This window comes from Acanthisitta chloris, unplaced genomic scaffold (assembly GCF_000695815.1).
Source record: "Acanthisitta chloris isolate BGI_N310 unplaced genomic scaffold, ASM69581v1 scaffold19941, whole genome shotgun sequence".
Classification (NCBI taxonomy): Eukaryota; Metazoa; Chordata; class Aves; order Passeriformes; family Acanthisittidae; genus Acanthisitta; species Acanthisitta chloris.
This window is the reverse complement of record NW_008654593.1, coordinates 43,098-58,733: the sequence shown is the minus strand read 5'-3', so window position 1 is coordinate 58,733 and position 15,636 is coordinate 43,098. Positions and strand designations below refer to the sequence as shown.

The 15,636-nt window shown below is 35.2% G+C and overlaps 1 protein-coding gene across 1 annotated transcript in view; it reads right to left on the bottom strand.

Moving 5' to 3' along the window:
* Window positions 1-1,608: 1,608 nt before the first annotated feature.
* The window catches only part of AKAP6 (A kinase (PRKA) anchor protein 6), a gene marked incomplete at its 5' end in the record, with an annotated part of 52,791 nt that continues 38,763 nt past the window's right edge, over window positions 1,609-15,636 (bottom strand). The window contains 3 exons of the mRNA XM_009083599.1: window positions 1,609-2,106; window positions 7,418-7,702; window positions 7,817-10,866. Coding sequence (XP_009081847.1) covers window positions 7,459-7,702; window positions 7,817-10,866 — 3,294 coding nt within the window. The remainder of the gene's footprint in view (window positions 2,107-7,417; window positions 7,703-7,816; window positions 10,867-15,636) is intronic.

Here is a 15,636-nt window from a genome sequence, read left to right as displayed (position 1 = left end):
AAAAGAGTATTTCTAAACTCAATTCCCCTGTCAGAAGCATTTAAAAATCACGCTTGAGACAACTCATAAATGAACATTATTGTCACCACAAATATTTTACTAAAATTAGGAGTTATTTTCTGAATTATTTTATATAGATCTTAAGAAATATTTAAAATATATTAAAGTGTTCTTTAGCTGTATGGTTATACATATTGGACAATTATAGGTTAATCTGTTAGACTTGTACATGATACAAGATATGCAAGAGCAGAAATTTCTGCAGATTCAAAAGGCTTACATAATAATTACTTCTTCGTATTTACACTTTTTTTGAAGATAAGAATTGTTCCAGTTGCCCTTCACCCACCACAGCCTGCCCAAGGATGTACCATGGAAATTTAAATTGATAGATAAATAATTTGCCTCTTACAATAATAGGAATCTGTTAATAATTTGTAAAACATGAGGTTATTTTTAAATACCTGTTCCTTCAGTGTCGTATGAATGTAGCAACTGGTCAGTATAGTTCTTCTAAGATTATAGCTACGTTTGTCAAACTGATGCACATCTTTTAAAGGAAGAATGTTGAAATGTTTTGTACAAATATTTATACACTTGGAAAAATAATGATTAAAGGTGGCATCGGAGGGCATTGTTTGTCTTTTAAATTTCCTGACGTTCCTTCCCAATAGCATTTTTAGGAGATGAATGCCATGTTTGCAGAGATAGGTTATAAAGATACCTGGTTGGCATTTTTGGCTGCCCATTATAGTTTTAGTGCAAGATAAAACCACTTAAAATATACAGTCTAAGTTATCAAAACAGCCAAATGTTACAGTGTCCATATAAATATATATAGATATTATTAAACATAATTATGTAAATGAATTAAACATAATTATGTAAATGAATTAAATTTTAAGGATTGGACAACAAACTGGTACTGATAAATAAACCTGCTATAAAATACTATCTAAACTACTAAATGTGTCTCCTTGTTTGGCCTGAAAGACCTGCAGAATCTGTAGTGACAAAGTTCTTTACCTCTGAGCCAGGTAATACAAATCTTCACCAGTTACAGAGTTGCATGTCTCTAGGGAATATGTGCAAGGAAAAACATATTATTCTGAACTTTGATAAAGCATTCTGTTCTTGGAGCGCAAGTAAAACAGATCACCATTTCTGCTTTTTTTTTCCCCCAATAAACTATGTTTATTATGCCACTTCTAATTACCATGCAATCTAATGGTTTTAAGGCTTATAATTTCCACATCACTGGACATCACAAACATGAAAGCATTTTATACTGTCATTATACATCAATGTTTGCTGTTGGTTATACATATATACAGAAATTATTCACACATCTTAACCTTGCTATTTCCTCCTTTCAAACCAACGTAAATTTACTGTGAAAGCAGCTTTTTAATAAATGGTATAAGAAATACAGCAAGGCACACATTTTTAAAAAACTTTTTTCTCTCATTACCACCTCAAGAAGCATAAAAAACCAAAATGTTGTACTTAATTCAGTAGAATGTCAACAGTTTCTAATATACAACACCGTGTAGTTGTTTCTTGAAGTGTTGCATAGATTAAATTTAAAAATTAAATAAATAAAATGCCATTTATTTTAATTGCTTAATTTTTAGATTAATTGAATCAGGAGGAATAATGACTTCTTTTTGCTGCTATCCAACAAAATTGTCACTTTAAAACAGTTTCAATAAATTTATGCATTATACAGATAAATATTAAATTTGATACATAAAATAGAAGACTACTGACAGGTACAATTCTGAAAAGATGAACCAAACTGATCATTAATTCTGCAGAACTTCAAAGAACAGAATCAGTGATAAGTAGTATAGGAGCATCCAATTTAAGAAGGGAAGGTCATTAGAGGTAGCTTGGGAGAGGAATCCATATGAAAGCAAATGGCCTTGCTACAATACAAAATAGGACAAGCATATGCAGCCTGATCACAAAGCCAACATGGACAAATCACATTTGGAAAGAAAATTTATCTTGGGAGTCAGTGTAATGAAAGGCAGTGATACAATGGAATTGGAGGTCATCCCAGGGTTTACAGGATGAACCTGCACCTGAATTGCAGCCAAGTTTCTAAAAAGAAACAAAAAAGTAATAGTAGGTTACAGAAAATGAAGTTTTATTGGCAAAACATAGGTCTTCCAGAATGTTCATAGATATTCATTAAATGGTCACATGCCAGAGCCTTTAATGCAGAAGCATACTGTAGGCAAACTATGACTTCTAACAGCCTGAGGTACAAGTTAGTGTAAAACAATGTATTGATATAGCAAACTCGTTGATTTTCATAAAGAATTTGTTTCTAAAGAAACAAGGGTGTTCATCACATCTGAACTTTTCCCTGGATCCTGTCCTCATCCTTACCTGCAAACTTACCGTCAGCACACTTAGTAGTGCACAACAGGAATTTTCAAAAGTCGAGCAATAAAAGGATATACCCATCACTTATTTTAATATATGTGCAAACATATAGAATAAGATTTCAATGAAGAGGAGGAAAGGATTGTCACAGAAGTGGTTCATGAATAGAATTGTCAGTGTCATCACTGCATTTTTAAATTGTAAATAGCTATTTAGACACTTCTAGTACCAGCAATGAGTTAAATTTGCATACTATAGAATTATCCAGCTCAGAGGTTAGGGTTAAACTATTCAGCAAAGAGCACAGGCTTATGATGAGGATTATGAAGAAATAACTGTCAGAATACAGCTTAAAGATTAGTGCAAAGTACATCTCATAGGCATTTCCTAGGAGGCACTCCAGACATGCATTATGTGCCTTCCAAGTTAAGCAGGAATATCTGGATCAATCCAGTTACCTTCTCCTTTGATCTTCTTTGCTGAAACTGACCACCCCCCTCCCCATTTATACAAGAAATACACTTGCTTGAAAATAGGGAAAAGCTCAGTAGTTTGTTTAGATATTAATGAAGAACTGATTTGAATAATGGGGAAGATTGTATCAAAAGGTTTCTACAACTCTGGCATGAGTTTCACATATCTGTAGTAAGAAAAGTCTCACTGATTAATTATGTCAAGTTTTTAAAAAATTATGTAATTCACAGAATATAAGATCATCTGTTTATTTAGCTCTTTTTAAAGTCAGCTACTATAAGGAGCTAAAAACCCAGACTGCTTTAAACTCTATAAAGAAACTTTATAGTATTTACCTCCCTATAAAAATGTCTAGGAACAAAAAAAAAGGGTAAGCAAAGATTTAGATTATTCTCTAAAAGTAAATTATTCCATATTAACTATTGTGTAAGCCTGTATATAATTTTTCTCCTGTAGTAAATGATTAACCAACAGTCCTTTGCATGTATGTACCATCTTTTATCTGTGGATCTCAAAATACTCTTAAGTGAATAAATGATGCTTCATACATCCCATTGATCATTATTATTCTCATTATTTTGTTGTAAAAAATCTGAGACAAAGAAGAAATAATTCATACCAAAAAATCTATTGCTTAGCAGGAAGTAACAGTCAGGCTTTTTGAGCACCAGTCCTGGGTTTCTCCTGGTGATAGTATGTGGCAGGATATTATAGCTAATATTGCAGCACTGACAGATAAACCCAATTTAGCTTTCTTAAGCCCAAGCAAATTATTGTTTCCCTAAATTAAGTTAAAACGTAAATTACAGAAGGATAGAAAAAATAGCTTTTGGGGTTACTTGTAAGAACTAACAGATTAAACAATTCTAAGGCATCCTCTAGAAAAGACTTTGGACAGAACACATAAACCTCCTTAATAAATTGATCTATTGATCTCTATTCATATTGAATACGTAACTAAAAATTCCCATCCCATTGGTGAGTCATGAAGTTAAAACGTAAATTACAGAAGGATAGAAAAAATAGCTTTTGGGGTTACTTGTAAGAACTAACAGATTAAACAATTCTAAGGCATCCTCTAGAAAAGACTTTGGACAGAACACATAAACCTCCTTAATAAATTGATCTATTGATCTCTATTCATATTGAATACGTAACTAAAAATTCCCATCCCATTGGTGAGTCATGGATCATCAGCAGAAGATTTTTTTTGGAAAGATAATTCTTTCAAGCTGACCCCTACTTGAGAAATAAAATCAGCGTAGCTTTATGAGCACCTCTGTTGAAGAACTCTGTGTTGGCTCATGTGAGAGACTACTCAGTTCTGACAGAGATATTTTTGAACCTGCTTATAGAATTGTTATTATTTTCTCCAAATGGTCTTTTTTTTTTGGTAGCATACTGCTAAATAACAGGATTGCAACATTTGACAAAAAATATTTCTTCACTCTTAGCTTTATTCTCCTGTACAGCCAAGGTAAATACTAAACCAGTATAAAATCAAAGTACATTTGAAACCATGCCTTTTCAGCTTTGAATTCTCAGTACACTTTTAAGGTACACATATACTGTAGATTATTTTTCTCTAAGTATTGCAGCTACACATGGAATTACACATTTAAATGAGCTTACAGCACAGGTGCTACAGGAAAAATAATGGTGTTTGCCATTTATCTTTCAAATTAAATAATGTGTTTTTAAATAGTAACTTTTTTCATAATACACTTATGGGAACAACATTTATCTGTCACATTTTAAAAGATGTATTAGTAATAAATGTAAATTACCTTTGGAAAATCAGTAATTAGCCTCATCAAAAAATAAACAATCTGCCACCAAAAAGATAATCTTTAGCATAGTTAAGTATAATAACTGTTATTTGAATAAGTTAACAAATTAGGATAGATTGCTTCTGTAATTCATTCCCCATAGCATGAGAGATGAAGTTAAAGCATAAGCTTGTGAATGGGGGAAGGGAGCTCAGACTTTAGTGAAACTAAACCTAGCAGTTCATATTTTCAGTTTTTGGTGAGCCATAAACTATATGTAGTCCAGAAGTTTACTACTGGGAATAATACAGTACATCATTTCCATGGAAGCAATGCTATATGTGCCAGTTAAGAACCAGTGTATCTTCCTAAATATATAAAGTGAGATGTAGTGTGAAGGGCTTCGTTCCCCTAAAATGATTTGTCAACCCCTGGGCAACACTGGGAACTATAGTGTAACCCTAATCATTTGTTGCATACAGACTCTGCATTACATTTTATTGCATTGTGGGGCATTAATGTCTCTATCCTCTATGTCCAGTCTTAGTCCTCACACCAGCTGCATACTGACATACCCCAGACTTCTGAAAAAAACCAGCTGCCTACCATGCAAATAACTATGAAGTTCTGAAGAGTGAGGAAAAGTTTATACAGTATTTTGAGATCCTCAGAGGAAAAGTAATAATGAATTGAAAAGACATGTTATTATCTTAATCAGTGAAAGAATGAGAACAAGAATAAAATCACACTCACTATAGCAAGTATTCTTCCTCAAATTAATATTAAAAAATGATAAAATTTCAGAAATTAGAAGACTAATAAAACAGTAATTTAGGAAAGCTTATGTTTACATAATTATCACTTATCAACCTCAGACTTTTGCCATGATCTCAGTTTCCAAATAGAGGCTTCTATATACACATAATCCATTTAATGTAATTCTAGAATATATAGTATCATCTATGAGTTTTGTAATTCCCAGCTGATTTCCATTGCTTCTCCAGTTGTTTGGATGTGTCCAAGTATTAACCTAATTGGCAATGAAAAGGTCATGATAGCCTATTTCTAGGCCATTCCAGAAATATCTTCTTTGCTATGATGGTTCCAAGATAATGCATTAGTCAAATAGATATGTGTTGAGATAGTGGCAAGCTGTAGACTATTGCTGTCATAACTTAAAGGCTTTGCTAGACATATTTATACATATGCGTGAATGTTGGGTAAACCACCAATAAATGCAAATGAAAAGCCCAAAGCATAGTAATATAAGATAGTAAAATCAGGAAATGTGGAAGTCAGATTTCTCAGAGCAGCAAAGCAATCTATTTTGTATAAATATGTTGAGATCCTCTGCTATGGCTATGTAGTTTGCCATAGGAGAGTACTAGTGGTTTCCATGGGCAGTGATGAATAACAGCCTTTTCTCCTAGAAACACCATGAAATCACAGCATAATTTAGGTTGGAAGGAAACTTGAACATCATCTGGTCCAACCTCCTGCTCAAAGGAAGGCTATTTTCAAAGGTAGAAGAGATTATTCAGGGCCACGTCCACTTGAATTTTGAAAATCTCCATGGATGGAGATTCCAGAACTTCCCAGGGAAACCTGGTCCCATGCTTAGCCTGTTTTACTGGAAATTTCCTCTCTACAGCTTCTGGGAAGCAGCAGCATTTGGAATTGGATTGGCATTGGAGTTGCCATGCTGGTTCTGGTCTACTGGAGGAGTTTTTCCAAAGACTAATGACATTCTATACAGCTATGCTGGCTTTTGGGTCACCAAACAACTAGTGAGACTCAAAGCAGCAGTGCTACATGCTAGAAACTGATCCAAGTTGCTTTGTAGATCTTCTTCTGTTGTTAAATGTACAGTTATCAGTTGACATCTATGTGAGTTCAGAAACTATGATATGAACCACTTTCAAACTTAGGAAGAGATCAGGGCCACGTTTTTGTCTTAGGCTCCACCACCTTACTTATGTTTTAAAATGCTTACCACAAAATAGAACTGAAGCTTGCAGTATTGCTGTGTGGCTATCAGTTTCCATCTGCTTTGGTATTCAGGTCTTTATTCTACATTACTCTCACATTATACTCTTTAATGATGCAAATATTTGTTGTTTTGGTAACCTCAGCTTTTGGCCTAACACTGTGTTGTAATAATTGTGTTCTTAATAATGGCTTGCTGAACTTAAATCATGGTAAACTGACATCAAGAGATGACTTATCTCTCTATTTATTCTCCAGTCTGCTTAGCCATTCTTCATGGTTTTGTCTGGAAATACTGTAGCACTCCAACTCATTAGTCACCCAGAATTCTTGTAGAACTGGAAGTTCAGCTTCATCAAGTGCTTTTGAACCCCTTCTAAGGCCAGCTGACTGTGGAGAAGGGCATCAAAGAGTAGACCTGGTATCTGGTTCCACAGCTCAGTTGAGGAGGGAAGAGGAGGCTGATATATTTATTACTTTTGGAGAATTCCCAAGTTCTGCAAGATAGCAGATTTGTTCCAGAAGGGAGCAGCTCCAGTCAGTGCAAAGCCAAAGGGCAAAAAACAATTAGTATTCACTGCATTTGCTGACTAGTGGCATGTAACTTGGGATTATAGTGTAATCAAAACAAATTGTATAGCACTATCATGAAACAGAAGCCCTGGCTGGCGATTCATCTCCTTTCATTGTACAAAACTATGAGAAAAGAAAAACAAAAAAAAAAAAAAAAAAAAAAAAATGAAAAGAAAAAAAAAAAAGAGGAAAAGAAAAAGGGCAACCTGTAGAGTACATACCTGTTTTTAGAATAATGTATATGCCCGGAGAGGGTTACATTCTATCTGTGCATATTTATATGTCTTTCTTTATGAAGTTTCAGGAGATTTTCTTCACAAGTAAGAGTTTTTCTGTTCTGGTGCAAAGCGTCCTTTTTCTGTGAATGGCCAGGCTTTATCTGAAACTCTATAGCTGAAGCATCTTCAGAAGCAGCAACACATCCTTTGGACTCTTCAGTTCCAGCACTACTTTTTTTACTGCTAAGCTCTGGAGAATTCTTTTCCAAACCTTCAGATTGTCCATCTGAAATCAACAAATCAGCAGCAGCATTTTTCAAGTTATTTGATGCGCATTTTTTGTTAGTATTTGAGATATTTATGTCATTGTCATTCCCATATAAGGAAGATAAATCCCTATCTTCAGAGGAAGTTTTAACTTCTAATGACTCTGGAGTCACTTCACCTAGTGACTCTGCAGATATTTCAGAAATAGGGTTAGAAATAAGTTGCTGCAGCTCAACCTGTGCTTCAGGAGAACCATTAGAAATGGACTGTTGCTGCTCAACCTGTTCTTCCTCAGGACAGGCTTCAAAAAAGCATTCAATGTTTTCTCTCTCATCCGTGAAGTCCAGTGGCACAGGAGTGCTGCTCTTTTCCTCTATGTATTTGATTACCTCTCCACAGTCACTGTCATGAGAAGAAAGTGAAAGATAAGAATAGAAATCCCCTTTTCTTAGTTGAATGGGTCTGTGAGAGTGTTCTAACACTTTTTCCTTGATCTGTGCTAATGAAGCTGGAGCAGATGATTCACATTCAGGTTGTGACTTACTTTTCAAAGCTGTTGAAGCCATGTCTATTATCTCCCTCACAAAGTTGTGTACTGAGCCATCTTCCATGGTTTTTTTATCGAAAGCAGCAGATTCGCAGTTACAGCATGAATCAAGACCATTGGCTGAGTCACATTCTGCTTCACTGGATTTCAAGGCTGTACAGCAAGCAGGAAATTTTTCCGTAATACTTAATCTATGATCTTGCTGATTAGGTAAGGATGCTTGTAAAGCTGTGTCTTGTATGCCTATACAATTAATTTCTGAGGAAGATTCAAGACAAGGCTTTTTAGCAGGAGAGGAAGCAACAGAGTGATGATCAGGCTGAAGATTACTTTGACATTCTTTTGGAGGGTTTCTGGATCCAGCTGTGGTCAGAACAGTCTCCTTGCCATCCATATGTGAATCATCTGAACTGTCTGTAAATGCTTCACAGACACAAGATTCATTTTCAGCTTCTCTGACGTCAAGTGATGCATGACTTTTGGGAGTTGCTGCTATTCTAACAAGACCTTCCTTTTGACTGCCAAGAGTATTTTCAATATTGCCATTCTCCATATCATCCACAAGCTGGTCCTTCACAACCTGAGAGATGTCTTTCATCAGGTGACTCTTTGTCCCTTTTTCACGGTCACGTGGTGTATTCTTACCATTGCCATTGTTTTCCGATATTTTCTGTACTGAACCATTCAATAGTGTTTCAATATTTAATGTATCTGTGGCTTTTGATGTCTCATTACTAACATCTTTACTGTGCTGAATTTCATCACTGAGGTTAGTTTTTCTTTTCTCCCTTGTCAAAGAAAATTTTGGTCTAATCCAAGTTTGGAGTTCATTTTTTATATAATCAAATCCTGAAATTAAATGGCATTCTTCATAAATATCCTCATCAGTTGCTATACTGGAGTCGTCATCTTCATCTTTGATACCTAGCTCTTCCTCAGTTAAGGTAAGGGTGGAACTTGAAAGCAAATCACTGTCATCTTCGTCATCAGTACAAGCAGAAGTGCAGGAGACATTAACAATCATGCTAACATTGACATCGCTCTCATCAGCTACAGATCTATTAAGATGTTTTCTAAATGATGCATTTGAATCTGGTATTTTATTTCTGTGCAGTACAATGTCTTCAGAGCAGAGAGAGAGATCCTCACTGCTGCTGAGTTCAGTGAGAGAAGCTGCTGAATCTTCATTGATCGAAGATGCAATATCTAGAGACAGCTGTCCAGTAAAAGACATTTTTTGAGAGCTACTTTGGAGTGTTATATCAGAGATGCTGCGCTTTATCTTTTGATCTGAAGGACTCTGGATATTCTCTAAGCGATTCAAAAGGTCTAATGTTCTTTTACTGAGCTCTCCAACAGAATCACTGCTTGCACTTATGTCTCCTGAGCCATGATGACTGAAAAGATCTTCATTGCTTTTGTAGGATGTCAGCCAGCTCTCCAAAGAGGCACTCCGCTGAACAGTGTCTCCACTTTTAAAAATACCTGAGCTGAACAAATCACCTACCACAGACAGAGATTCTAATGAAGAGCTACGAGATAAAGTTGAAACCTGTCTCATATTCTCTGTAGCCGTTAATTTTCTTACAGTTTCTGCAGATTTATGGGAATTGGGATCTGATTCTCCACAGACACTTGCCAGAGAATGGTCATGAATAAACCCATCTGGTTGTGACTCTCCAGACTTAAGTTCAGACTTACCAGGTATTTTATCAAAACAAAAGTCACGAAACAAACTACCCTCTGTATGTGCTTTTTCAATTTGTGATTGTTTCATTATCACTGGTAATTTGAATTTGGAGCCTTGAAGATATGAGTAATCATAAAATGTAAGCACATCATGTTTTCCTTGCAATTCTTCTAAACAAACAGTGTTAGACTTGGTAATGCTGTCCAAATCCTCATCATTTTCACTTCCACAACATGCAGAGGGTGCCAACTGGAAATCATCTGAGAGACTAGCATGGTCTTCTTCATCCTGCTTTATTTTTTGTTTTATTACATCATCCACTTGACTCTCAGCATGCCCAATTTCAGGATTACTCTGAGTGCTTTCAATATCGTTTAGCAAAGATATTTCTGAATTATTTGTAGTTTCTGTATCACATTCACTCACTATCCCACTCTCACTCTCAGAATGCCTGCTTATGTTTCCACTCTGATACATGTAGTTACACGGTTTTGCCAATGTGGACCCTCCTATTAGGTCTGGAAGAGATTTGGTAGATGAAAATGATGAGTCTTTACTAAGACTTTTGTTTAAAATGTTAGACTGTGTTACACTGGAGAGTTTGGATGTTTTTTTCAAAAAAGGCATGTGTTTTTTTTCTGATAATTCAATATTATGAAGACTGTAGACCTGGTAGATATGAGGATTTGGAGGGGAAGTAATGTTGGGACAATACAGAGGACTTCCACGATTACTGATACTTTCGTCTTCATTCACATCATTATCACCACATTCTCCTGAAACAGGTTGCTGGTTTAGACCATCCTTCTTCAGCTCCTGATCAGGATCACTTAAGTCTTCATGAATACTGATCAACTTATTACTTATGTCAGTTTCATCCCATTCTAGTGCATCTTCACTTTGGCCATTTAGATCCATCAAACTGGGATCAATAACATTCAGAGGCTCCTGTAAAAGAAAAAGTCAAAGATTAAAAATATATACAGCTGTACTTTAAATGTGCTTCCACTGAAATCATGTAAGTTAATGGGAATAAAGTGCATTTTTGCAACAATGATTTTAATTTTGTTATGTCTTGTGTATCATTAAAATTATTAATTAAAATGAAACTTATTACATTTTGCATTATTTCTTTGGCTTCTTATATTTGTGGGTTTTTTTCTTATTTGCTGTCAAAACATAATACAGAAATTTGACTTTTCTTTAATAGATATTAATTGTGGTTAGTCATGTTATATGCAACAAGTTTTAACCATTCTGCAGAATCACATAGGAGTGTGTTGGTAAAAAACATGTGATTATTTTGTTGGATATACAAGACTTAGCTTGCTTAAATTTAAAAGAGTTCAAGATATAAAGGATTTATTAAAGGATTTTTGAAATGTTTATAACAAATTTTTGTCTTGTAAACCTTAAAACAACAGATCACAAGACTTTATGAATTTTTGTCAGAACTTCTGTTTATTCTTTACTTGATAATAAAGGCAGTACTAACGACCAGTAAGTAAGACTAATGAATGTTAATATCTTCAGCTCCAAGAACAATCAATCAGTCTAATCAAATACTACATTAATTTCAAATATCATCTGTCCTGATCCCTTACTCTGGAAAAGGGTTGATAAATAATTGAGCTAAAGTTAATTTGTTTTTTTAAAGACTTTTTTTAACTTTATAGTAATATTTGATATTATGACTCAGAACATATGATAACAAGAATTGTTCCTTCTAGAAACACGTGTGGAAGCAGAAGAACACCTTGACAACTTTTCTCACTCAAATGTGATGTGTCAAGTGGCCAACAGTATCAAATGACTTTAAACCCTTCAAAATACGACTGAAGTGGTCCCTGATTTTGGGTCTGGCTCTCTGAGCAAAACTTAATTTCACTTTATTTTTCTATTTATTGAGAGTCTTCTATTTTAGAGAAGACTTTGCTTATACAATAAATCTTGTAATAGAACTGTTGACTAATGTAGAATTGTTCATTTTAAGTCAGCTGAACAGCTGAACAGTGATTACTGTATCCAGAAACACAAGCACTTATTCCAAAAAACCTTTCAACTCTGATCTCTTACTCTCTCTAGTTTTCTTGGAGCAAGTGTTTTTCAAATACAGCATTGATCACATGCCAAACAGCAATCTAAATCACAACACACTTATAAAATTACTTAAATACAAGCAGATAAAATGAGGCTCTAGTCCAACAAAGTGCAGTTGTGCACAACTTAGTTACTGACATAGATTCATCAGGACTCAGCCAAGATTAATTGTGCAGGGAAAGGCACGTATCTCTGACTTCAGTTCTCAGCTGGAAACTCTCTTTGAAGTAGGAACTAAAGCTGCTCAGACCTCGTGTGTGAAATCATGGGATGTTCTCCAACAGATCAATAGTTAGGACACTGATGCTGGGCGTGGGACACTTTGTCAGATTGGCCAGAAGAGACACGAACCAAGTTCTCATTCTGTCAGGAGAGGCCCTACGTACACACTGTTCTGAAAAGAAGCCTCCTTCTCCTGAGTCATTTTGCATAAAATGATTAAATATTAATTCGGGCATAGATAGATGAGAATTTCATCCTGCAGTGCTGTGTTCAGCACATTTGACCAGTAAGAGGCACAGATAGGTTCAAATCTCTGCTCCAGTGTTTATTTAATTATGGATATAGCATTGTTTTGATGCAAGGCACAAGACTATACCATCCCAGTATGTCCAGTATATCAAAGGCTAAAACAATTGAAAAACGTAAGAATTATTTTCTCCAAACTGGGCAGAGTAGGTATCCACCATTCAGCAAGGTGATATGATTATTAATTTATTTGATAAACGAAGATACTCTCCATGTAAGATAAATTTTGAGTGCTCATGTTTCATTGTGATTAAGTGTAATGTAGGTCCCTGACTACTGCAGCTGTGTTAAGATATTGCACATAATCATGGGCAGAAATACAGGTGCCAAAGAATTTTTTCCTCCTTGGCAGGTTAGGAGGCTTTGGGGATTTTGGAAATCTGTCATGTCTAATGTTGAAGCCCAGAGTCTCTTTGTGGATCTACCTACCCCAGACCTTTTATAGAGTGACCTTGTTAGAGTCCTTTTTTTCAGTTGTGAGATGCTGGCTAGTGATAGCTTAAATGTTAAATTCCCATTAAAACACCAGTTTGCCAGACAACTGTGGCTGTCAGGGCAGTTCTGTGTATTGGGGTGTTCAGAAATCCTTATTTGAATTTATCAGTTTGCCATATTTTCATTATGGCTCCTGCTTGGTACTTAGTTAAACCCAGTTTCCCACTTGTAGCTGACCCTTAACCAGGCTGCAAGTACAATGCAAGAGAATGACAGTAATTAAGTTAATTTGAAAACCTGTTAGATTAAACAAGAAATCAGATACAATGACTCATTTTCTCTGTGGCGTATTTCATGACTGTCGTACTTCACTTTAGGAAGACATTGCTGTGGAAAGTTTCCTAAACTGCACAATTTTACTGTTTTAAGCTTCTGCCAGCTGCAAGAAGAAATTACCAAAGGCAGGAAATCAGCAGCAGGTTCCAAGGAATTTACGTTCCATAGAATCTGATTTTGTTTCTCAAAACAAAACATTTGGTCCTTATTGGTCAGGAAGATAACCTTCCTCTTGTAAATCAGCACTTGGCTGCCTTATTTGTTCTGCAAGTCAGATGGAATAAAACAATAAAACATGTAGAGTTCTGACCTCAGCTCATTCATCTTCACTGAGTGCTCCCCACTTCAAAGACTACTTTTTTATTCTTCAAACACACATGCTTTTCTGTGACCTGGTGTATACTCAGAACTTCTGCAGGCATAGCTATGATGGTAAGGGATTTAATTTTATTTTATTAATTTAATTTTATTTTATTATTTCTGATTTCAAGTTATACTTGCAAAGAATGTTATGTAGATATGGTTGTTTTACTAACATAAGCTTTCTCTGTCTGGGAAACTGACTGAATTGGTTTTAGTGAATTATTACTGTTCTTATAAGCATCATATCCCTTGAAGTACAACTTTAGTGGTTATCAGATACATTGGCAGCCATTCCTAAGTACAGAGCAAGTTTTAACTTTGAAACAAACCACTCAGCTTAAGTCAAAAACATTTTGAATTTGACATTTTAGTAGGGATATATAATTTCCCTTTCTTTTTTTACAAAATTTAGTGAAATGCTCAATCAAGAATGAGACTTTAGACATTGAGGTAGTTGTTGGAGAGAGCTGCACCATAGTCTCTTGAATAAATCTCTGGAGAGAAGAATGGAAGGCGGTCATTCCAGTCTGTATTTGTACTGACAGCAGTAGCAGGGTAAAAAGCAGGAATCTCTGAGGACTATTTTTTATCATATCAGATGTATTTTTCAGGCTGCTCAGTGCAGAGGTAGGGTGCTGGATGATAAGAGTTATTATAGTAGTAGATTATTAGGTCTTGCCAACGGAATGTTTAAAATTTACCAAACTGACCCTTGGTATTATACAGAGGAGGGTACAACACCTTAAGCATCAGATGGTATCAGAGATAAATTCTGTTTGCTCACTTTTCTGAGAAAAAAATGCTGTTGCTTCTTCTCCTGTCTTTGTTTTTCATTCCAAAGAACTGCATAGTATTGCACAATGCATCTTTTACACAAAGCATATAAAACTTCTACTGCCATTTCCAGCTGGGAAAGTTTTACTTGTCTAAGAGCTGCACCTTGTTTTTTACTCCACTTCAGTTAATGGCAAATGTGGTTTTCCTACAGAGTTTGGACTTACACACTCCAAAGGATGTCCTACCTAGCCTGGTTCAAGATACCTGAGCAACCTGATCTAGTGAAAGGTTTCCCTGCCCATGGCAGAGGGGTTGTAACTAGATGATCTTTAAGCTCTATTCTATGATTCTATGATCCCATCTTGAACCACAAATACCCAACAAGAAAGAAGTATATTTAAAGAAAATCTTTCAGTACTGACTCTTAAGTCTTGGCCTTGCTGAAGACTTTGACAAAACATGTTGCAAAGGTATCATGCTGTCTGTCAAAAACTCTTTGGATACCAGCTGGTGTAACTGATTGTACTAAATCTCCTGGAATTTAGAAACTTGTTTTTAATATATGCAAGAGTGCATGAGTATAAATTTATATGTCATATTTCTGAAAATAAGTAGTTTTAAAGTAGGTCAGAGTGGCTCTATCATAATGAAGTTGCAAAATGCTGCTACATCTACAGAAGATTTTGATGGTCACATGGTTCACAGTAAAAAAAGGCAAATAGATTGGACCAAGTGAGTAAAAAACAACAAACAATGTAATAAGAACAAAAAGGTGAGATGCACAATATTATGTATATTCCAATTTTTAAATATTAACACTAGATAAACAACACTTAGGAAGCTTTTATTGTTGCATGAAAAGTTTTAAATATGGTTAAGCAAATAGTCAATTAAATTATAGACTCAGAAGAGTGAAAGGTTTCAATATTTCTAATGTATTTGAAAGTGTTGCTTTAAGGAGTTTGACTACTCCTTCTTTGAACCCTGAACTATTTTACTCAGGACAGCATTCCAATTTCAGTGGGATAACTCATGTGAGCAAGTTAGGTGTGCACTTAAATTCTGGTAGAGTTGGTGTTTAACGGCTAAGCTGCTAATCTGCTGAAAATGCTAATGGAAAAAAAAGGGTTATCAAGCCACATAAAGACATTTCCTCAGCCCCAGTACTCTTTAAGGAAA